The following is a 21,569-nucleotide window of genomic DNA, read 5'->3' as shown; positions in this document are numbered from 1 at the left end:
CTCTATGCTGACGGCTCAGAGCCTGGAGCCTGCTTCGGATTCTGTGTCTCCCTCTCTCTCTGCTCCTTTCCCACTCATGCGCTCTCAAAAATGAAGAAACGTTAAAAAAGAAAATAGTCGTTCTGAGTGATGGCTACACTCTCTCAGAAACTAAGAGCAGCACAGATGTCCATCAACGGGGAGACAGGTTACAAAAATGATAGTCCGTCCCAATGATGGGACTTGTGCGGCCTTCAGTGAGGTTTCTCTACATGGGCTGATGATGCAATGAATCCTAGGAGACAGTAGTAAAGGAAGAGAGGAAGACGCGTGTGCAAGGAATGCTACCATCTGTGTTAATGGATGTACATGAGTGAGTGAGTCAAGGAACGTGGCACCACGGCTACGTGCCGAGGACACGGTCGCGGGGCAGGGGGGCTCTATGATCCGGGGACTCCTGTTGGCACCTGACCCCAGCCCTCTGCCCAGGCTCAGATGCCTGCAGGACGACCCCCGCCTCATCACCGAGCACAAAAAGTGCCATGGAAGTCATCATTTCAGTTGGGTCAGCAAAGCAGGGTCCCGGAGCCCAGCCCTGGCAGCTGGAGGAACCAGCGTGGTCCCCACCTCTGCCCCAAGAAAGAACAAGCTCGATTATCCGTGGGAAGGGCAAGGAAAGCTGTCCTGGGAGCCGAGGCAGCTGCAAAGGCTGCGGCCCCACCCCCCTCCTTGGGGAAGCTCTCCACCAGCACCCGATACTTCATAGCCCCCTTTCCCGCTGCAACTGTTCTCCACAGCCGTGTCCTCACCTGACCTGCTAGAGTCTTCTCTAATCATCTTGTTTGTTTGTTGCATTTGAGCCCCTGAAGGTCAGGTCCAGGAGGGCCAGGACCTTTCTGTCCGCTTTTACCACTGAGGCTCAGTGCCCACAGCGGAGACCGGGCCTTCTCACTGGGCTGGCGGTGTGGACAGCACCTGGCAGGGGTGGGCTGGCCCCCTGACTCAGGCCCAAGGCACCAAGAAGGATGCCTTATCCTGGAGGGTGTGGTGGGGGGGCTCTGGGGCCAGGACTCCCATTCACTATGGCTCGGATCCACAGGGAGGGGGCCTGCAGGGCCCAGGACCTCTGGCCTCCCCCAAGGGTTTGGACTAAGCTCTCTGATGGATGCTAAAGCAGGTGAGGATGTCCCTGGCGTGAAAATCCCCATGTTTCAGGAGAATCACTCTGGAGGCAGAGGAGGGGCGCAGGGCTCCAGGAGGGGGGTTGTCTTAGGAAATGGAGCCACGGATGCCTCCAGGGAGCAGTGCTGCCCCTCCTTCCCTCCCTGCCTGCTGGCTCCTGGCCCCCTCCAAGCACCGCCCGGGGTGCGGGCAGGGCAGCGTCGGACAGCTGCTTTAGATGTGGCAGTGTGGCCGGCTGCCCGTCCTGCAGGGGGCAAAGGCAGGCCAGTTCTGGCTTCCCTGGGGGTCCGTCCTCAGAGAGAAGAGCCTGGCAGGCCGGAGCTGCAGGGAGCAGGAAGCAGGCACACAGGCCCAGCCAGGCAGAGATCAATAACCATTAGCTTTCAAGACACCACCCACAAACAGCAATCCGGTCTGGTGTGGCTCTGGAGGTCCAGCCAGGGTCCCGGGGCTGGGGTGACAGTGTGGCTGAGCACCTGGCTGTCACCCACTTAGCGAACACAAGCAGGCACCCTGACGGCTTCGAGGCTCAGTCTCCATGTCTGTGAAGTGGGCCCAGCAGGGGCTGATTGCACCCGCTGTCTAGACAACCAGGCAGGGCTGTGGGTGCGGCTGGGCGCATGCCATGTGCGGGGAAGCGGCCGTCAACAGTGTTGCAGCGTGGTGTAGGATACCAGCTAGGATAATCGGGGTGGTGGCAGAAATACACAAAGCGAGGTGGAGGGGACAGAGGCTGGAAGGCAGGGTGGGCCTCTGGAGAGGGCACACGTGAGCGTGGGCTTCTGTGATACGAGGGAGTGGTGTAGATACCAGTTATTACTAGAAAAGGTTGAATAGGATTAACGTAGACCTTAATAAACGACCCGGGTCTCGCAGAGAACACACATTCCTTATGAGACGGGGGCAGGGCAGGGTGCACCGTCTCTGTGGGGGCTGGGGTCTCCCCTGCTTGTGATCTCTCCTTACAGCGCCGGGGGCATGGAAGGCACGGAGAGTGTCCCCATGATGCCAGGCAGGCTCCGGCTGAGGGACGCAGAGAGGTGGGGCGTGGGAGAGCACGGTGGCCCTGCTGGGGGGCTGCAGGGGTGAGCACCTCGTGCCCACGAGCAGGTTTGTGGCCAGACGGCCACGCACAGTGCGAGAGGAGCTAGGACACGTTCCTCCTCTCCTCCGGGGAGGCAAGACCCCACCGAGGAGGAAGGATACAGAAGGCACAGAGGGGCTCTGACGGTCAGCAGTGCTGCCGATGGGAGAGGACAGAGTCCAGCTCCTGGACAGCCTCACGCTGGGGCTCATTCCCAGCCTCCTCCCGGGATGACTGGGGGCAGGCTGGGGTCATTGGACGAAAGGGCCACAGGGAGACACTGCCAGAAGGGAGCGCCCACTGCCGGGGCTCCTGCCTCAGGCCCTTTGCTTCCTAGGGCTCAAAGGCGCAGTGACCCTGACCTCGTGTTCCTCCTCCTCGAGATCCAGCCCCCACCCCATCTCAAGAGAAACCCGCCCCTTCCTCGATAGCCCTTGCTAATTATGAGGCGCCTATAGGTTCGTCCCTGAGCCGGGGCCTGCCTTTTGCAAATCTATTCTTGTGGAGGGAGGGCTCAGGGGGATTCCAGTAAATGAACACCGTGACACGGAAAAACCGAACTGAAGGCATCGACCTCATTAAGTCAGTGGGGACCACGACCGCCCCGAAGGGCCTTCCACCTGGAATTTCTGAACTGTGGTCTGTTGACTGAAAGCCACCAAGGCATGAAACGTGAGGTTCGGAAGGAATCCCGAACAGCTCTTTTAAACGGTGACATTTGTCTCGATCTTAGAGAAACCAGCCCGAGTTCCTGAAAGCGGGGTTGCAAAGGAATACGGCATCATTCCGGAGCGCAACTTTAAAATGCACAGCAGCGCATCAGGGCAAAAACAAAACCACCTTTGCTGGAGAGCAGTCAGCGAGCCAAGCCCCAGACAAGCGCCCCTGCCTCCCCCATCCCAGACCCTGCCCCAGCTCCCTAGGCCATGTGTTTCCAGACAGACCTTCCTGACAGCCGCCAAACCTCCCTGCTGTCATTCTCGGGGCAACCTCGACAATGCCAAATCCTAATGGTGACCCCAACGAGGTGTGGCTGGATGTCTGGGCCTCCCCCAGGCAGGAAGACGGACGGTCCCAGCCGGCAGGTCTGGGAGGCAAGCTCACTGAAGCGGGAGAAAGCCCACCATTCCTGCCTCCCACTGTCACCCTGCGGTTACTTAGGGCTGGCTTTTTTTTTTTTTTTTTAGGTTTTCTGCTTTGAAAAAAATATAGGGGATCTGATTTCGGATCAGCCAAATGCACCCCCAATACTGTCCCTCTGTGACTTCCATTCCTGGGCCACGTGTCCCCAAGCAGCAACACCCCCCCTCCCGCCCCCCACCGCCGGAGACAGCAGCTGCCCCTGGACTCCTGGAGCTGAGGGGGCCACTCACCTGCCTTCCTGGCGTCTGCTCGTTAAAAAGGACACAGTCTAGTTTATAGGGTTCACCAGCCGCTGTACGGATCTGGCGCGGCAGCTGGTTCATTAGGGAGTGTCACTGTAGGACGTCAGAAGCAATTGGTGAATGAGAAGCGCCCCATGAGGGTCGAGTTTGGAGGCAGGGAGTCCATTAGTCTATTAGGGCGTTTTCAGCTCAGTGAAAGGCTGAATTATTCACGAGCAGCGTCTCTTTCCCCTAAAAGCCCGGGAAGTGCACTCCCGCAGTGCAGCCTGGCCGAGGCCAGCTCCCGGCCTGTGGGGCTGGGAGGGGGCACCCACTGGGGTCCTGGCATTGCCTGGGGCTCTTTCGCCCACCAGACCTCCCGTGCCCCCGAGGGCCAGGGACACCACCCACAGGTGGAGAGCGGCAGGCCCTGCTTTCCGGTGATCTGAGGCCAGGACCCGTGCTTGCAGCTCGGGACCCCCACCACATTCGTATGTCTGCAGTAAGGGATCCCACAGCGTGTGACCACCACCCACAGTGAAGGGGCTGGGGGTCTGGTGAGACCTTCAGCAAGGCAGACGGATGTCCCTCTACCCTTCTGCTGGGACATGCCCCAGTCAAGGGTACTTATCCTGTCAGTACCTTTACATGGCCAGAAAGCTCTGGAAGTCTGCTACTTGAACACCACGCTACCACTCCCTGCAGGCAGGGGTGCAGGGGCCCCTCCTCACGGCACACATTCTGATCTGGGGTTTGAGGCTGAGCTCTGGGCAGTAGCCATGCCGTGCCCCTGTTCCAGAGTCACGACCCTGGGGGCGTTTCTTGTCATCCTAGGATCCCAAAGAAGTCTCAGCATGACACGACCCTCCAGCATGAGGGATCCTGGATGGAGGCTGAGTGGCTGTCGGATGACAAACCTACATCTGGCGACTACGACCCTGCTGGGGAACTGCTGCTCGGGACCCGGAGTAGAAAGCAAACAAAACGGGAAGCAGGCTGCAAAAGCCAGGCAAACGCCAGCAGGTTTCTACCTGGAGAGGCCCCAGTGACGGGGCCGGGTGGTCCCTCTCAAAGGCGCCCACCTGCCACGTCAGCTCCCTGGCTTCTATGTCACAGGGCCCACCGCTGGGTGGTGGCATCAGCCTGCCATACCCTGACACACCCTGTCTCCTTCCCCCCAGGCCCCGCACCCCTCTGTCAACTCAACATCCTCAGCACCAGCCATCAGTCACCTGGAGGACATGGTTCCTGACTTCCTGTCCTCCTGCCCTGCTGCCCTTCACTCCATCATTCCTGGGCTCCCCCACCCAGCCTTTCCACCTGTCGTCTCATTCCCTGCCGCAGCAGAGCTCTGATCCCTGCTCAGACACCGTCGATGGCTCCCCATTGCCCACTGAATGCAGTCCAAGCTCCTTTGCTAGGCACTCACGGCCCTTCCCCCTCTGACCTCCATCTTCCTCTCTAGTCTGGCCTCCTGTCCCTCTCCATCCCGTCCCTCACGGCCGGTCTGTGTAACCACCACCTCCTGTTCTTGGCACCTTTCCAAGCTGTGGCTCAGGCATCTCCTGGAAGGTTCCTCCTGGGCTCTATGTAGGAGTCTGCCCAGCCCCCAAGGCCCCGCTCAAAGCCATCATGCTGTCTCCTCCATGAAGATTTCCCCGACTCTCAGTGGGCTGTGCCCACGCCTGGCCTTCCTCAGAACGCCAACAGCTATTTAGACTTCCCCCACGACACGTTCTGCCTTGTAGATATTTTAGTTATTTGGGTTCTGGGGTAGACTGCATTATGATGCTGGGTCCTCTACCCGCCTCTGCGTCACATGACTATAGTTCTCCTGGGGTGGGAGGGCGGGAGAATATCTTCCTGCCCTCGGACATCTGGCGTGGTCGTGAGCTTTGCTTTGGCCAAAAGAACGAGCGGTGTGCCGGTTCCAACCGTGGGCCTTCGAAGACATTACATGATCCTGCTCTTCCTCTGACACTTTTGCCGGGAATAGCCTCTGGTTAAAAACGATGGGAGGATGAACACCTGGGCCCTACCTGCGGCTCAGACCAAACCCAGCCGAGCCCACATGAACTGACACAGACACATAAACAAGAAATACATGCTTCTCCTTGTAAGGTGCTGAGTTTGGGGCCTGTTTGTTATGAGGCATTCTCTGGGAGAGCTGACAGATACAGGGTCTCACCTCCCTTACTAGTCTGTGAGCCGCCCCAAGGCAGGGCGCACACCTTGAACACCTCTGCCCCGTTCGGGGAGGGGTGGTCACTTGGCAGGATGCTGCCGATGGACTTAACCCTCTGGTAGCTGTGTCAGGGCCCAGGTGACAAGGATGCCCCACTGTGAGTGGCACCCAGTATATTAAACACAGATCCAGCCTCTTTAGAGGTCATAGTCGGAGACCCCCACAGGAGACACCTCGGTGTCTGTGAGTAGCAGCCACACTGGAGCTGCAAAGGGCAGGACGGCCAGAGCCTGTGGGCATCAGGGACAGAGGTCGGCGGATCTGGGGTGCAGCTCTCCATCAGGGCTCGCCTCAGGGTAAGACAGCCTCTTGGGCACAGGGGGGTCAACCAGAAGGTTCCCCAGGGAGTGGAAAACAGGTTGGATCTGTGGGGCCCCGAGGGCCAGCAAGGGGAGTGGGACCCTCCTTCACTTTGGCTCTGTGATACCTGGCAATCTACTCGTCCCGTCCCGTGGCGGGGCCCCTTAGGCGGCGGTCTGTGCCACGGCCCCGCCACCCACCCTGTCATGCCTCTCCTCCAGGGTCTCAGAGGATGCAGCTCGAAGGCATGTTTGGTCCCAGTGGTCAAGTCCTTCCGGGACAAATATCTCGAGCTCGCCCTGATACACCACGCCGTCATACGTACGTGATGGCAAAAGTGTCATCCGAAAAAAGCATCTGCAAGCCCAGGTTCAGATCTAACTATTTCAGGCAAAATCTCATCGAGCAACAATTCCAGTCACCATTTTAGGGTTCTCCGTAAGGAGTGAGACCCCACGGGAGGCACTGGAGTAGTGGCGAAATCGGCCCGAGGACCCAGACCCGCTGTCACGTTCAGAGGTGCGGGGGGGCTGTGGGAATCCAGGTCCCCGCGTCCTCCGGGGGGTGTCGGCGGCGACCGCCCCCTGGCTCTGCGCTGGTGGGTGTGTGCGACCCTGGGGAGGTGCTCCTGGACACAGACCTCGCAGGCCCGAATGCCAGGACAAACACTGCGCACCAGGGCCCTGCCCCCAAGAGCCACGTGGTCCTGAGGCTGGCGGGGCTGACCCGGGGCTCCCGAAATGTCAAAGTAAATTTCTGGAGTTATAGCCTTCCCGAGGAGCAGCCACCTTGGTGGCTCCCCTCCCCACTGCACAGGTGAGCTACAGGCTGCCGAAGGGACTCGCCCGGGAGGACTCTGCTGGCTGACCTGCCTTGGACGCACCTGGACGCCCTGTCCCTCTGGGGCACAGCCTCCGACCCAAGAACACGCTGTGCTGATTCAGCAACGGGGACGCGCACCAGACAAACACCAGCAGGTCCGCCCCTGACCCGGGTTGCGCCAGAGCCACACGCCCGGGGGCGGTATCGAACTCTGATTACAAGTCAGCTCACATCCAAAGAAAAGGGGAGAACGGTTGGGTTCGCCCCGTCTCTTTTACTCTAATCACCCAAGAAGCACAAACCCACGAGAGACAACAGGAGACAGCCACATCCGCCGCCCCACGAGTGAGATTTTAAGGTGGATCTGGTGAGGGCTAAGCAGGTATCACAAGTCCGTTTGCTCAAACACAAGCGAACTCTAGAGATCAGCGCACACACGGAAGCGGCTTCACGCTGCTCATCAGAGCCTTCCACGGGGCCGTGTGGGTGGCCACCGGAGCCCGTGTCTTACTGGAGAGGTTCACCGGCACACCCGACCTGCACGGGGCGTGGCCCTCCCACCCGCTCCCCTGCCTTCAGCGTGCGGGTCTTAGGGAAAACGGAGGGCTCGTTACCTGTAAAACTGGAGCTGTCTTTTGGGGCTCCCATACCGAGTACTGCGGACAGCGATGGAGGACAGAGCAAAAGGAGAGAAAGAGAGAGAGAGAGTCCACAATTGGCATCAGCCACAGGGAGGTGCAGGCGACGGCCCCGCGGGACACACCAGCGACGGCCCCGCGGCCCGGCCCCTCCCCGCTCAGCTCCGGGCTGTGGGTCGGGAGGACGCGCGCCCGCGTACCAAGTGCTCGGTGGCAGCGCCACCTAGTGGCACAGGGAGGCGGAGGCCCGGCCTGGGCGGACGCGGGGTCCTCGGGCGCCCAGGCTCATTCCCCACACGGGGCGGGCCGGGGAAGCGAAGACGAGAGGTAAACCTCTGGGTGACGGTCTGGGTTTTAAGGAAACCTGCTTTAGAACGACAGTACAAAACCCTCAAGCCGAGAAGCTGCCGGCCACCTCACGTGCTGGCGCGTCTGCATGTGACCATGCGGTTCTTTTTAGGACTTGGATGAAGGCGAGACGTCTCCTTTCCCTGTGGGCTCTACAGATACTTGCTCTGATCAGGCCCTAACAATTTTTGACAAAGGCCCAATCCATCGGGACCGATGGGCCCCCCTGGTGTCCCGCCCGGGGCCCCAATCTTTCAGGACAACCACTGCCATCTGGGTTCTGTGCTACCGTGCCCGGGACAGCAGCCTTCACCCAACGCCTTGGCGTGCCCTCCCTGTGGTTCAGCCTGGGCTACTTTCCAAACGGAAAGACCCAGAGCTGGGTTTGGGAGGCGGCCCCCACGTTAGGGAGGTAAGGGTGCCTGGTGAGCAGCTGGATGCCTCCACCCTCCTGGTGCAAGGCTCTGAGCCCCCCTCAAAGGGGGCTGCACGGCCTGTGATGTGTAAGAAACAGGAACTGGAGAGGGTCCCCCACTCGCTTCCGGGCCTGCCACCTCCAAGATTTCAGGGGAGTCAGGGCCAAGTCTAATCCTGGCTTCACCCCTCTGGGAAAATCGCGGGCTTTTCTGTCCCACTTTGGTTTTAAAAGTTTCCATTCCTTTCCTTGGAGAAAGAGCTTGCCTACATGCACCTGAGAGTCCTGTGGGCCTCCCTCGATCTTTCCCTCTGGGCCAAGGGGTGGGGCTGGCCTCAGGGACCCCCCCAACCAGACGCAGGACTGACCCCGAGAGTGGCCCAGGTGGCTGGGGTAGGGGGGGGCGGGGGAATCACCTGTAGATCATGCCGGGGGAGCCCGTCTGCCGCAGAGAGAGCCGCGCTGGGGAGCCCGTTGTCGATTCTGGATACATGGAGCCTGCCTCACTTGTGCTGACCTGCCCTCTTCTTCACGGATGGAAGATTCTGGAGGAAAAGCAGAGTAGAGGGGAGGTGGTTCAAAAAGGGCAGTCTGGTTTGCCCAGAAGGCTCTGTGATCCTGAAGGCCCTGTATGTCGGGCACCTGTACCCCCCACACCAGAGGGACAGACCAGCCCATGGGGGCTCAGACAAGGCGGGTGGTCAGGTTCAGTAGTTCTCCCTTCCGCCTCCCCAGCTGCCTTCCTGAGGGTCCGGGAGCCCTTTCCCGGTGGTGCCAGGGGAAATCTGTGGACTTAGAACTCTGGGCTGTCTCCCCTGTCCCAGGAAGTGGCACCACCACCGCCCAGGCTCATCCCTGAGCCTGCAGATTCCCAGGTGCCCCGGGGCAGCTTCCAGGAAGGCAGCCAGTCGGATAACCCCGGCTCCAGAGACTCACGCCCTCCCCGTGGGTGTGCGCCGGACCTAGTGACCTGCTCCCGCCCTACAGGACATGGCACAGGTCACAGGATGTCACTTCCATCATCAGGTGATACAGGTCGTGCCTTCTGTCTTGCCCGCAGACTCTCTCCCTTGCTGGCTGTGACGACGCGGGCTGCCGTGCTGGAGGGGCCCGTGAGGCCGGGAACTGAGGTCCTCAGTGCAACCACCCACAGAGAAGTGACTCCTTCGAACTGCGTGAGCTTGGAAGAATATCGTTCCCCAGTCGAGCCTTCAAATGAGACCACCTTGGCTGCAGGCTTGTGAGGCCCTGAAGCAGACGACCCTGGTGAGCTGTGCTCTGCCGGACTCCTGACCCACAGAAACTGAGTTTTCAGGCCCTACGCTTCCAGCAGTATTTTTATGTAGCACCACGTAACGAATGCAACAGACGTGTCTGTCCGTTCGCTCTTCCCCCTGCTCCCCGCAGGCTGAGCCACCATCATGTCACCTGGACCTCCTGACTGCTCTCCCTCCTTCCATTTCTACTTTAAAAGGAGATTAGGTCATGCACCCCTTTCTTCTCTTCTCCGACAGGCCAAGGGCACATCTACCACAGGGCCTTTGCACTTACAGCTCCTTTTGCCTGAAATACCCTTATGACCGACCTTCTCGTCGTTGGGTCTCCTCTGGGAGCCCGCCTCCGACTATCATGCTCAGGGGTTCTCTCCCAGCACCCTGCCTGCTGTCCTGTGTAGTCAGCACCAGGGACCTTCCTGATGGTCTGTCCCTGAGTTATGAGGTCTTAACTCTCTCTGGAGTGCAAGCCCCACCAGCACAGAAAGTTTGCTGGTTTTGTTCACTGTTACATCCTCTGTGCCTCAAACAGGGCTTGGTACTCAGCAGGGATGTAATACAGGGTTTCCAGAAGAGTGATGGACCTCTGATCCAAAATCACCACGCCGATGGGCTTTAAAAGGATGGTCTGGGCTCAAAACGCAGCCCCGCCTGCTCCCAGCGGGGCCTCTCAGTGAATGCCCATCACTCTTCCTTCTGCCGGGACGTGACCCTCCTGCCAGCAGGAAGCAGGCTTTCTCTGGACACATTCCAACCCCGGCAGAGGGCTCGTAGGTAGTGCAGGTTAGGTCTCACTCATCACTCAGCTCTCCTCTGAGTGAGGGGCGTGCGCATGTGTGTGAACATGCTGGAAAAATGGGGAGAGAAAATGCAAATCAGAGTCGCTACAGAGATAGCCTCACGGAAATGACGGAAATGATGCAGACAGCGAAGGTCCCCAAAGCTTTCTTCTTTTCCTTTCTTTTAAGTAGGCTCCACGCCCAGAGCTGAGCCCAATGCGGGGCCCAAACTCACGACCCATGAGATCAAGACCTGAGCCAAGATCAAGAGTTGGATGCTTAACTGACTGAGCCATGAAGGTGCCCCCCGCCCCTGCAAAGTTTTATTCTTAAGAAATCTCATTCAGAAAGAAATGACAAAATGAAAAAAAAAAAAATGCACTTAAATCCTTAAAAGAAACGCAGTAGATCCTTGGCTGATGCCGAATCCAGTCTTCGGGCTTATCAGCTGATTCCTCATGACCTGCGATCCTGTGACCCAGGCTCACCTCTCCCCAGGCCCCAGGCCCCTTGTCTGCTTGGCCCTGTCCATCCACACCTGGTGGATGGCTCCGGGCAGACCCTGAGGGCCTGCTGGTGACCTATTCTTTTACTCTGGGGTCCATCAGGGTCACTGTCACCAGACGGACCAGCCTGACTGCCCCCACCCAAATCTATGCAAGAAAGAGGCACGGTGCCTCTCCCGCAGAAAGAGGTCAGTTACACAGCTCCAGGGGAATTGAGTCCTGCAGCTTTGGGGGTGGAAGTCCTCAGAGGCAGGCTCCCCTCTGTGCCCATCAGGTGCTCCTGGGGTTTGCTCTGCCAGGTGGCTCAGGGGACGAAAGCCAACCTTCTCATGAAAGTCGTTAACCTTAAGTCATTTACTGGCGCACAGAATGCCTGTCGAGGCCCTACTGTGCGCAGGTGCTGGTGGCTGCCTGTACAACACGGAGCCCTGTCCGTGGACAGGAAACCACAGCCACAGAACTGGGGGTCCCCAGAGTGCCAGGCATTGCGTCCAAACACGGTGGTCCAGAGGTCACCGGGGAGGAGGGATGGCCACAGGGGTGGGGGACGCAGCATGTCCTCACAGGGTCTTGTGGAAGGGGATGGGGCCAGGCAGCCCATAGCAGGCGGGACGCCTGTGCCCTTCACTGGGGGATGTGACCCAGCCCACACCCCACTCTCTCCTGTCTGGCTTTCCCTGGGTCCAGTTGCTAAGCGGTGGTGTCTCAACCCCCAGCCTGGGCACTCAGGGGTACTTAACTCCCAGGATTCCAGAACCACAAGCTCCGCCTGAATTGGAGATGGTTGTGGGGACCAAGAGTCTCAGATTCCACAGATATGGGGTGCGCCCAGGAATCTGCATTTCTAACTAGTCCCCCGGGTGATGCTCGTGCTCCTGGCTCAGGGACCACGCTTTGAGGACTGCTGGCCCACAGCCTGGGTCCCGGACCAGGAACTGGCAAATTAGCAACAACAGACCAGATGCAGCCTGCCGCCTGTCTCTGTAAGGTGTTACTGGAACACCTCCGTGCCCGTCAGCTCACGAGCCGCACCTGTGTCTGTGCTACACTGTGACACCGGGCCACCACAACATACCGTCTGGCCTCCAAAGCCTAAAATATTTACCACCTGCCCCTTTACACAGCAGGTTGCTGACCTGGCTGTAGGCCCCACCCCCGCCTCCAGCATGACGCTGGCGCGCCTCTCCCCTGAAGTCTCCAACACGTCCTCTGCCACGTGACTTAGAACCTTCTGTTTCCCCTCCTATTGCCACCTGGACGCCTGGCCACGGCCACGGCCACGGCCACGGCGCCCGCTTGAGCACACACCCCACTCCCGCCCCCACTCAAGAGCATCTCGACTCTCAACGCGGATTCTTTGTCCTCTGTGGAGCACTGCCCTCCTCACACGGTCGCTCATTACTTCTCGCATCTTAAACAACAAAAAGCACAGCTTCTTGGATCCCCTTCCTTCTCCACCAACTGTCCTGCTTCCCTCCTTCCATTCACGGGAAGATTCCTCAAAAGAGCTGTCCTTTCTGGTCCGCAATTCTCCCTTCTGCCTCCGCCGCTCTGAGGAAGCTACTCTTGCCAAGGTCACATTCCTGTTGCTAAGTCTGATGGTGCCCACGGCTTGGGGGTGACGGCAGGGCTGCCCCCACCCTCCGGCTCCTGGGACGCACGCTTTCTTCCTGTCTCCCCGTTGCTGCTTCTCAGTCTCCTTGGCTGCCCCGTTCACCTCTGCGACCGTGAATCTCTTTTCTTTTGCATCACAAGAAGTGTCTCGTATTTCCACCTGTCTCCTGTTTCTGAATCGAGTGCTTACACCGGAACCTGTGCGACTGTACCTCCAGGTCCCAGCTTCCCCCCTGGACCCCAGACTCATCTATTCAACTGCCCTTTGGGCATCTCTGTAGGGTGCGGAGCAAGTGTCTCAGATTCACTTGTCCCACGTGGAGCCCCTGGCCGCCGCTACCCCGGCTCCCCCATTATACAGGCATCTTCAGAAACATCCAGAATCCCATGCTTGCCCCAGTGGCCCCTACCACCTCCTCTCCGGTCCAGGCCACCACCTTCCCTCTTACAGTCCTCACAACAGCCTCCTGATGGGTCTCGGCTTCCACCTTTACGCCTCATGGTCTACTTTACAGGAGCCAGAGTGATCCTACTAGAACATCAATCAGATGCCATTACTTTGCTCAAAACCTTCCAGTGGCTGCCCATTCTGTCGAGAGGGAAGGCCTGAAGTTCACCAGTGGCCTCGGTGTCTCATGAACCCACAGACGCTCCAACCTTCGGGCTTCCTTCTGCCGGAAGCTCTCTGACCCCCCGTGAACCACCCAAGGCCCCCTCTCCAACCTCTGCCTCTTTGTACAAAGGTCACTTTTTTGCTGACTCTTCTTCGGACGCCTTGTCTTAAATTGCAAACCCCATCTCCCCGTGTTCCTCTAATCCTCTCCTGGTCATTTTTCTCCTTAGCACTGTCACCTTCCAACATACCTTCTACTTCACCTAGTGTCCCAGTTGTGGGCTGTGTCTCCCTCCCCTTAAGACACCAGCTCCATGAATCTGTCTGCTGTGTTCACACCTGTGCCCGGGAAACACTCAAATATTTGTTGAATGAATGAATGAATGAATGAATGAATGAGTCTGACTCAGCCTGCTGAAGGCTCATCCAGGGAAAGCAGAGGGGAAGGGGCCAGGCGTCTGCATTAAGGGCAAACAGACTGCCCGCGGTGCTGGGTGGGCCTGGGGACCCTGGCCGCATGAGGGACAAGGGCAGTCTTCTCTGGAGGGTGCAATGCTCTGTCGGTCCCAGGTGTGGTACTCAGGGCAGCTACAGGGACAGGAAAAATATGGGCTCCACTCAGGGAGGTGCCCCTGAGTAGGCCGCCTGGCACACTCCTCTCCACCTCGCCTGGACTCCGAAGGTCAGGCTCCCCTTGGAGCCAGCGGCCAGCTCCCCGACCTGCAGCCAGGCACTGGCCACGCCCTCGTGCCCACTTCACGAGAACGACAGGCCTCATTCCTCCTGGGGGGCTGGTGCCTTTGCCACCTCCTGGGGAGGGAGGGGGACCCGTGAGGTTTTCCCCTGCCCCCTGCCTTGCATTCGGCTGGCCTGCCCAGAGCCCTCCTCCTCGTTTGCAGCTGCCACAGTCCACGTAGGAGAGACCGCGTCTGTCCTGCGGCCATCCCGAGGGGCCAGCGTCCCAGCAGGAGGCTGCTGATCCCAGGGATCACGGAGGAAGGGAGGCTGGGAGAAAGGCTTCAGAAGCCATTTGAGAGCCTACCTGGCCCAGGGTGCAGCCTGGAGGTCCGCAGTCTGGGCCCCTCCGTCCCCTGCACTTCCACTTGTTCTGGATGTGACCTTGAGCAAGCCGCCTGACTCATTCTCGGAGAAACTGAGGTATGAAACACTCACAAAGCCCTGCCTGTACTTTCTCACGGAAGCAGAGGGAAGGAGTGAAAACGCTTTGAGCTCAGGAGGGAAGAAAATGGGTAGGTCCCAGCTCTCAGACGGTATGGGAGGGGGGCTGACAACGACGGCAGGCCCCCCCAAAGCCCAGGGCTCCATCTATGGGCACTGCCTGTCTTCTCCTCAGCTTACTATTCTGCAAACTTTCAAACATCATTGAGGTTGTAAAGAATCAGCACAGCAAGGAACGCCCATATGCCCTACGTTCTATTCCCTGATTGTCTGTATTTTGTCTGGTTTGTACACCTGCTCTCTGTCCTCTCTCTGCTCCTCCTCTCCCTCCCTCGCTCTCTCACTCACAGCAGGGCTCGCGCACAGTCACATGCGCACACACACACGGCCGCACATACTTTGGCCAATGGCGAGCAGTGAGGCCGTGTCAGCTCCAGCCTCAGCCGCGGCAGACTTGCCTCCACCATCGCCACGGATGAACGCACCCCCTGGTCCCCCAGGACTGTCGCACGGAAGGTGAATGGAGCTGTGAGCCCTCCTGGGAGTATGTTCTACTGGCTTCAGCCTTCAGACCCATCCTTGTTACATGAAGTTACGACTCGTGAGTCACGGGAGGGACCTCCAGTTGGCGGAAAAAGCCTCCGCTCGTCTCACCGCCGTAGATTCTGGAGCGCAAGAAAACCGGGCAGTGGGAAACGTCATTTAGCACAAGCTCCTGAGCCCTGGGTCACAGTTCCTGACTTGAAGCCTCACCAGAGCCACCACACACGCTTCTATCCTCCTCCAGGGCTGGTCTGATGACACAATCCCGCCTTGTGGGTGACCCGAGGAGACCATTCCAGGTGTCAGGGAGGGAGGCAAGGTCCGGTTGGGCTCGGATCTGCTGTCTGACCTGGGGCAGCTCTTTCAACCTTCCTAAGTGTCAGTTTCTCCATCTGTGAAATGGGATAATGGGAGTTGAGGAGGATCTGACGTGCTAACGGGTGGGGGTGCGCTGGGAGGGCCGCGGGCTGGGATCCACCTGTGCCTGGCCCTGGTGGACAGAAGGTGCCGGTCCAGGACCTGGGAGCCCCTGATCATACCTCCTTCCTCAAGGAGGTGTGCACCACGGGGCACAGATGTGCCCCTGCCTACTCCCAGGCGGTGATCTCATCTTCTTAGGGCCCTCAGATTTGCTACCACATCTGCTTTTCCCTCGCCGCCTCTCTGCTTTGCCCGTGGGGGCTGCTCGTCTTTTCCCCAGAAAAAGACGAACCCCTTGTGGATGTGGCCAGCCACATGCAGAGATGATTCAGCGTCATAGTGGGACCTGTGTTTCTTGGGCCGTCTGTGGTTGCATCCCAATTCCTGATCATCCTGGAAGCTCAAAGCTTCCAGAAGGCTTGGCCCCATCTAGTGGAGGATTTAAGAATTACAACACTGGGGGCCCCTGAGTGGCTCAGTGGATTAAACATCCAACCTCGGCTCAGGTCATGATCTCGCGGTTTGTGGGTTCGAACCCCACGTCGGGCTCTGTGCCGACAGCTCGGAGCCTGGAGCCTGCTTCGGATTCTGTGTCTCCCTCTCTCTCTGCCCCTCCCCTGCTCACACTCTGTCTCTGTCTCTCTCTCAAAAATAAACTTAAAAACAAAAAGAATTCTAACACTGCATGAGTTCATCTATTGCCACGTGACCCAGGTTAGGGATGGAAACAAAGAATTCTCACGTGGCTTTGGAAAGTCAGGGATTGGGGGTTGTCCCGGCCGGGTAGCTCTGGCCCAGGGTCTCTCCTGAGGTTGCGGTGAGGGTGTCCTCTGGGCTGGGGCTGGAGACGCTAGATGTTTCACACACAGGGGTGAGCAGGGGCCCCCTTCCCACCACCTGGGTCTCTCATGCTGAGGCAGCTGGCTTCCTCCAGAGGGAGGGGTGGAGAGAGAGAAGCTTCAATGTCTTTTATGCCAGAGGCTCAGGACTTTTGCTCTCTTGGCTGCAAAGGCCAGCCCTAATAAGGGGGCAGGGGCGAGGACCTGGAGGTCTGGCGCTGGTCATTACCGAGACACCAGCGATGGATGATTCCCCATGTTTACTCCTTCCCCATCTCCTGTGAGACCCCTGGACGTCGGCTCCGCCAGGGCAGGGAGCTCTGTCTCTTTTGTTCCCCGGTGGGTCCGAGTGCCCAGAGCAGCACCAGGCACACGCTGGGCGCTCGGGAACACTGCCCGAGGGGGAGAAGACAGGAGAGGTTCGTGCTGTTGGGGGTGGAGGACGTCGGGGGGCTCTTCCCAGAAGCCTCGGGGCTCGGGGCTGGGACTCAAGCTCCTGTCTGTCGAGCTCACCTTACTTTGCGTGTTGCTACTCCGTCCCTGGAAATCCTTCCTGCCAAAGCCCCGAAGAACCACTGTGACTATGACATAGCGTGAAACCACCGCCTTTTATGGGTCCAAAGCTGCAGCAGCCACGGCAGCCAGTGTGCACCCCACAAAGAGACAGGAAGAGGTGTAACTGCTCAAAACCACCAGATCCGGAAGGCTGCTTGCGTTAACACACCCTTCCTCTCTCTCCCACAAGCGGGGTGCCGCGAGACGCAAGCCCACTCCTCCCCGTGAGCAGAGGTGGCGGGCAAGAGTGAGTCCGTCCGCGGAGGCACTGCCAGTCCGAGCGCGCTCGGGGGATCGGCTCTGCCTGTGGGGCATCTTGGGTGTGAGCAGAGAGGCCCAGGGGCTGGAAGGATGGCCCAGGGGCCCGGTGGGGAGGCTGTCCGGGGATCCACAACCCGATTTCCAAGCAGTACCCCCAGGCCATGCTCAGCCTTGGATGGGGGCAGGGAGAACAGTGAAAACACTACTGGGGGCAGGGGGCCCTGGCCAGGACCCCCTGCTCTTTGCCACAGAGAAACCTCCGTCTGTCCTCCAAGCTCCTGAGCCAGGAGTGGCATGGCCATCAGCCCACCTGACAGGAAGCACCGTGGATGTCACGTGTTCGGACAGCAGGAGAAACAGAGGGACCAAGCTGCAGAGTCCCAGTGAGAATTTCTTAAAAAGACGACAGGCTAGAAACTGTTTTCAAAGCAACACTCGGGTGCCTGTCCCCTGATGACACACAGGCCACCCCAGCATGGGGCTCTGGCTACACTCTTGCAGGGAGAGGCCCCATTCATATCTCATTAGTGCCACGATGCAAAAAAAAAAAAACCAACCAAACAAAAAAAAACCCATCATGGCCCCAAACTTTCAACTTTCCCAGAGCAACACTGAAACGCCTCTGCCCTCATGCAGCCCACCCAGATGCACACCCACCCGTCATGCACCTGCAGGCTGAGCGCCTCCCGACTGAAGCAGGAGCCCTGCTGTGGCCCCCAGTCACACCCAGGGGATGCACAGCGACCGACAGGGGTCCACCGGGGTCAGGGGCCGAAGACCCCCAGTCTTGGGAACTGCCCCCCGCCCTCCCTGAGAGTAAGTGGAAGCTTGGACCACCCCTGGCGCCGAGGAGCACCACCCCCTCCATCCGGGTCGCACCAACCACAAGCGGGACGGGCCCTCACCCGGAGCCAGGGCAGAGGGGGCCTCAGAGCTGCAGCTAGTCAGGGCAAGAAGTAGGATGCGAGCCCCCCAAGCTCCGTGCTCCGGAACCCTGTAACCGCGGCGTCCCCTCCGTCATTCATTCAGCAAAGCTTGGTGGCCCTCCTGCCCCACCTCGGGAAGCTGGCAGGCCCCTCCTGCCGCCTCCTTCTGGCCACCCCCGCCTCACCCTCCTACCGTGACCACACCCTGGCACAGAAGTGGAGAAGAGAAGCCGGTGGGGGAGGGAGGGAACACCGTCCCAGAGGCACTTGGCTTTTCCGGGCAGGGAGGAAGCCCCTTGGGCATCAGGGAACTCCCTGACCACCCCTGCCCTCCTCTCCCGCATGGGGGCCATGGGCTGCCTCTCCAAGACAGAGCCGCCAGGTGGGGAGTGCCTTCAGGGTCCCCCCTATCTTGCCCACCCCCCCCCCCGCTACCCTGCTGTTGGCCCTGTGCTCAGCTCTGTGGGAGACACGAGGGCTGGGGACCCGCTCATTTCTTTCTAAGGCAGGGACCCTCACTTCTTCTGGCTGTGAAACTACTTTCCTCTCAGAGACGGGAACTCCCCGGAGAGGGGTTCGGGAGAAGCAGATGGGCAGGGATCCCTCCAGGAGCTTGTGGGAGCGCCTGGCAGCTGGCGCTCCCTCTCCCCCAAGGGCAGGACAGAGGTGGCCCCACAGCGCTTCTGATCTCCAGGCAGCTCCTGTCTTGTTGCCCCAGGGATGAAAGCAGACGCCAGGCAGAACCGTGTCCCGTGTCCCAGTCAGACACCTCTGCTGGGTGCCAGCCTGCTCGGCCCCACCCGCCCGCCCTGGCTGTTGTCGCCGGGTTGTGGGGGGCCTGCGGTGTCCCCGTGCAGGCAGGACGCCTGTAGCTGCTCTGCTGTGACAGATGGCCACACGGGCTGTGCCTGGGTCCGGCAGAGATAGCTCTCCCGGCTGCAGCCAGCCCCGTGCGGGCACGGGGCCCCAGGGCAGTGGCTGGCCCGATTAACCCTGGATGTCAGGGGAGCGCTAAGCCCCGCTCAGGGAGCTGGGGTGCCCACCTCCCTCGAGCACAAACCCCATTCGGCAAACAGGATCCCTGAAACACCCCAGGTACCTGTTCCTGAGACAAGACCATTTTCGTGTGTATGAGGTGGAAGGCACGGGACCACAGGGCCGACCAGGAAGTGGGTGGCAGCTCATGTGGGAGGGTTCCTGGTGAGCCAGGGGCCCCCGAGGCGCTGGGGTGGGGCCTCCGCTCCCGGGCGGACACCCCAACCTTCCTGGCTGGCAGCACAGCCGCCTCTCCGGGGGAGGGGGCAGGGGATGAGAAGGGGAAGGACACTGGGCGTGTCCCCTCCCTCCAGAACAGGAGCGGACCCTGGCAGGCAAGCCGTGGGCCCCTTTCCCGGAGGGGGAGAGGGACACACATGCAGCTCCCGGCTGGTCCTGGTGACGTCACAGAGTTCCGCTTCTCGGTGCCAGCTTTGTACGAGGGCTGGGCTGCATGACTTCCACCTGTTTCCCCTTATCTGGTCATCCCCACAGCCCTCAGAGGGTACTGCTGCCCTCCTCATTCTACAGATGATGACACTGAGGGTCAAAGGTCAGGCCCATGGCTGGGATTCAGACCCAGCTCCCAAGCTGTGCTCTGAGCTCTGCACGGCTCTGCCTCGCCCATTTCCCATCCCAGTGGTCCCAACACGGTGCCAGGGCACAGCAGGTGCAAGCAAAGTATGTGCAGGTGGGGCAGCCCCGGGGGGAGGACAGGTGGAGGGGACTGTTTTTCCCCATAGCCTCTCCCTGCTCTGCCCTTCCTTCCCGGGGAGGCCCCTCAGCTGGGGGAGAGCGAGGCCAAGGGAGGATCCGGACGGAGCATCCCCTCTGCCCCTGTGCCGGCCAGGGGCCTCTGCCCCTGTGCTGTGCCACCGCAGCCCTGGCCGTCCCCTTCCCCACGGTTCCGGGGAGTAGAGCGGGCTCCCCTTCCCCCAGGGATGGGCACAGGGAGTCGGCCAGCTCAGCCCCTGTGCCTCAGATTAGGGGTGGCGCTATGTGTCCCCAGCAGGGTTAAGACACGGATGGAGTGACAGGGAAAAGAGGTAAGAGAAGTGAACGGTTTGGGGCGCTCAGCTCTCCCAAGTGATGGGAGGTGAACAGGAGGCAGAAGAGAGGAGAGCAAATGGGACAATGGAAAAGAGAGACCATGAGGCAGTGGGGGAGGGGAGCCCCTCTGGGCCGCACCCCAGGCTCTCCCCGCCGCCCTGTAACCCCCACAGGCCGGAGCGCTTTATAGATGAGAAAGCCAAGGCTCACTATACGAAATCGTATCCCAGGGCACTCAGTCGTCAGTGGCAGAGCTGGGATGGGAACCAGGAGGGTGTGACTCTGGACCGGGGCTCTTTCCTCTTGCTGGTCTGAAGCGCCCCCTCGGGCCTGACTCGGGACCCCGCCAGCGCCCGCCAGTCCCGTGACCCTGTGCCCTGAGAAGGCAGGCTTAATTCAGTGCTATCACAGACCTCCAGGAAGCAGGCAAAAGTCGAACATTTCACATGACCATCTGCAGCCCTCACACCCCAGCATCATCCCTGGCCCTTACGTGTCTATTGCATCCACTGACTCTTTGTAAACAGTTACCTTAGACCAGGAGGGCTGGCAAGTGTGCAAACGCGGGGCAGCAAAGTTGGAGATACCCCACAGGAGGGGCTCCTCTCTGGCACTGATGAGTCTGAGCCCCACGTTCAGGCTGGATCAATAAACATGGCGGCAGGGTTGCTGGCCCAGTCGCCACTCCTGAATTATCTCCCAGCTACTGTGGCCTGGGACGCGGTCTACGGCAGAGTCCTGGTGGGTGGGGCTTCCAGGAAAGTTTCGCTTTCCTGATGGAAAGGGAGTCTTCCGGTACATTCTTCCTCATGGAGGAGGCTGCTGACCACGTTCTACCTCCATTTTCAGCAGAAGGAGTAACGCTGGGAGTTCGGGGCGGGGCGGGGGTGTCTCAGAGAGGGTCAGGGTCCAGGAGGTGGTGCCACGAAGGCCCGAGTGGGGTGATGTGCAGTGAGCAGAGTCTACTGCTGTCTCCCACGACTCGGCCAGAGAACAAGATCGTGTCCCAGACTGGTCTTGAGACCACCCCCAAACATCTTCCTGCTAGGTGGGGAACCTCACAGTGGTTCTGGATATTTCCACAATTTAAGAAGCAAGTACTGCCTTGATGTAACTCGTGTTCCTCCGGCTGAGATCCGGTGGGGGGTGAGGTGGGGAGGGGGCGTGTTCCCCGGGTGGGCGTATGTAGCCAGAGAACTGGTCTCACACGTGCTAGGCTCCCCCAGGGTGAGGGGCAGAGGCCCAGGTCCAGGGTGCTGGAGACACCGCTTCCCTCTGCAAGATTCCCTCGCAGGCAGATCTCGAAAATCACCCAGATGAGTCCCCTGGGGACAGAGGAGTCCCCCCCAGGATAACCGAAATGATGAAAAAGGTCCTTTTTATGTTGATTTGAAATCCCTGTCCTTGTAACTACACCCACTAGGCCCACTTCTGCTCTCCAGAGGCAAATCCTGTCTCTATGTCTCACGGCGCTCCTATCCATCTCGCAGACATCCTCACACATCCCGCGCTGCTCCCCTGCCGCGTCTTTCAATGTTTCCCCCCGAGGTTTCCGACTTAAATTTCATTTGGGCCAACGGCACGCGATGTGCATTGCT

At 59.7% G+C, this 21,569-nt stretch overlaps 1 protein-coding gene across 4 annotated transcripts in view; it reads right to left on the bottom strand.

The window, feature by feature from the left end:
• KCNAB2 (potassium voltage-gated channel subfamily A regulatory beta subunit 2) overlaps positions 1–21,569 on the bottom strand; it is an 84,811-nt gene that overhangs the window by 42,555 nt on the left and 20,687 nt on the right. Inside the window, exons 1-3 of one of the 4 annotated variants that reach the window (XM_042952767.1) lie at positions 18,986–19,290; positions 8,794–8,922; positions 7,591–7,632 (exon numbers count right to left, since the gene is read on the bottom strand). In XM_042952767.1, the coding sequence (XP_042808701.1) occupies positions 7,591–7,632; positions 8,794–8,870 (119 nt within the window). In that variant the 5' untranslated portion in view covers positions 8,871–8,922; positions 18,986–19,290. Of the gene's footprint in view, positions 1–7,590; positions 7,633–8,793; positions 8,923–17,865; positions 18,055–18,985; positions 19,291–21,569 lie in introns of those variants that run through there. The other 3 variants (XM_042952769.1, XM_042952768.1, XM_042952770.1) reach the window with 3 other exon arrangements.

Source organism: Panthera leo, chromosome C1 (assembly GCF_018350215.1).
Source record: "Panthera leo isolate Ple1 chromosome C1, P.leo_Ple1_pat1.1, whole genome shotgun sequence".
Classification (NCBI taxonomy): Eukaryota; Metazoa; Chordata; class Mammalia; order Carnivora; family Felidae; genus Panthera; species Panthera leo.
This window is presented reverse-complemented; position numbering and strand designations above follow the sequence as displayed.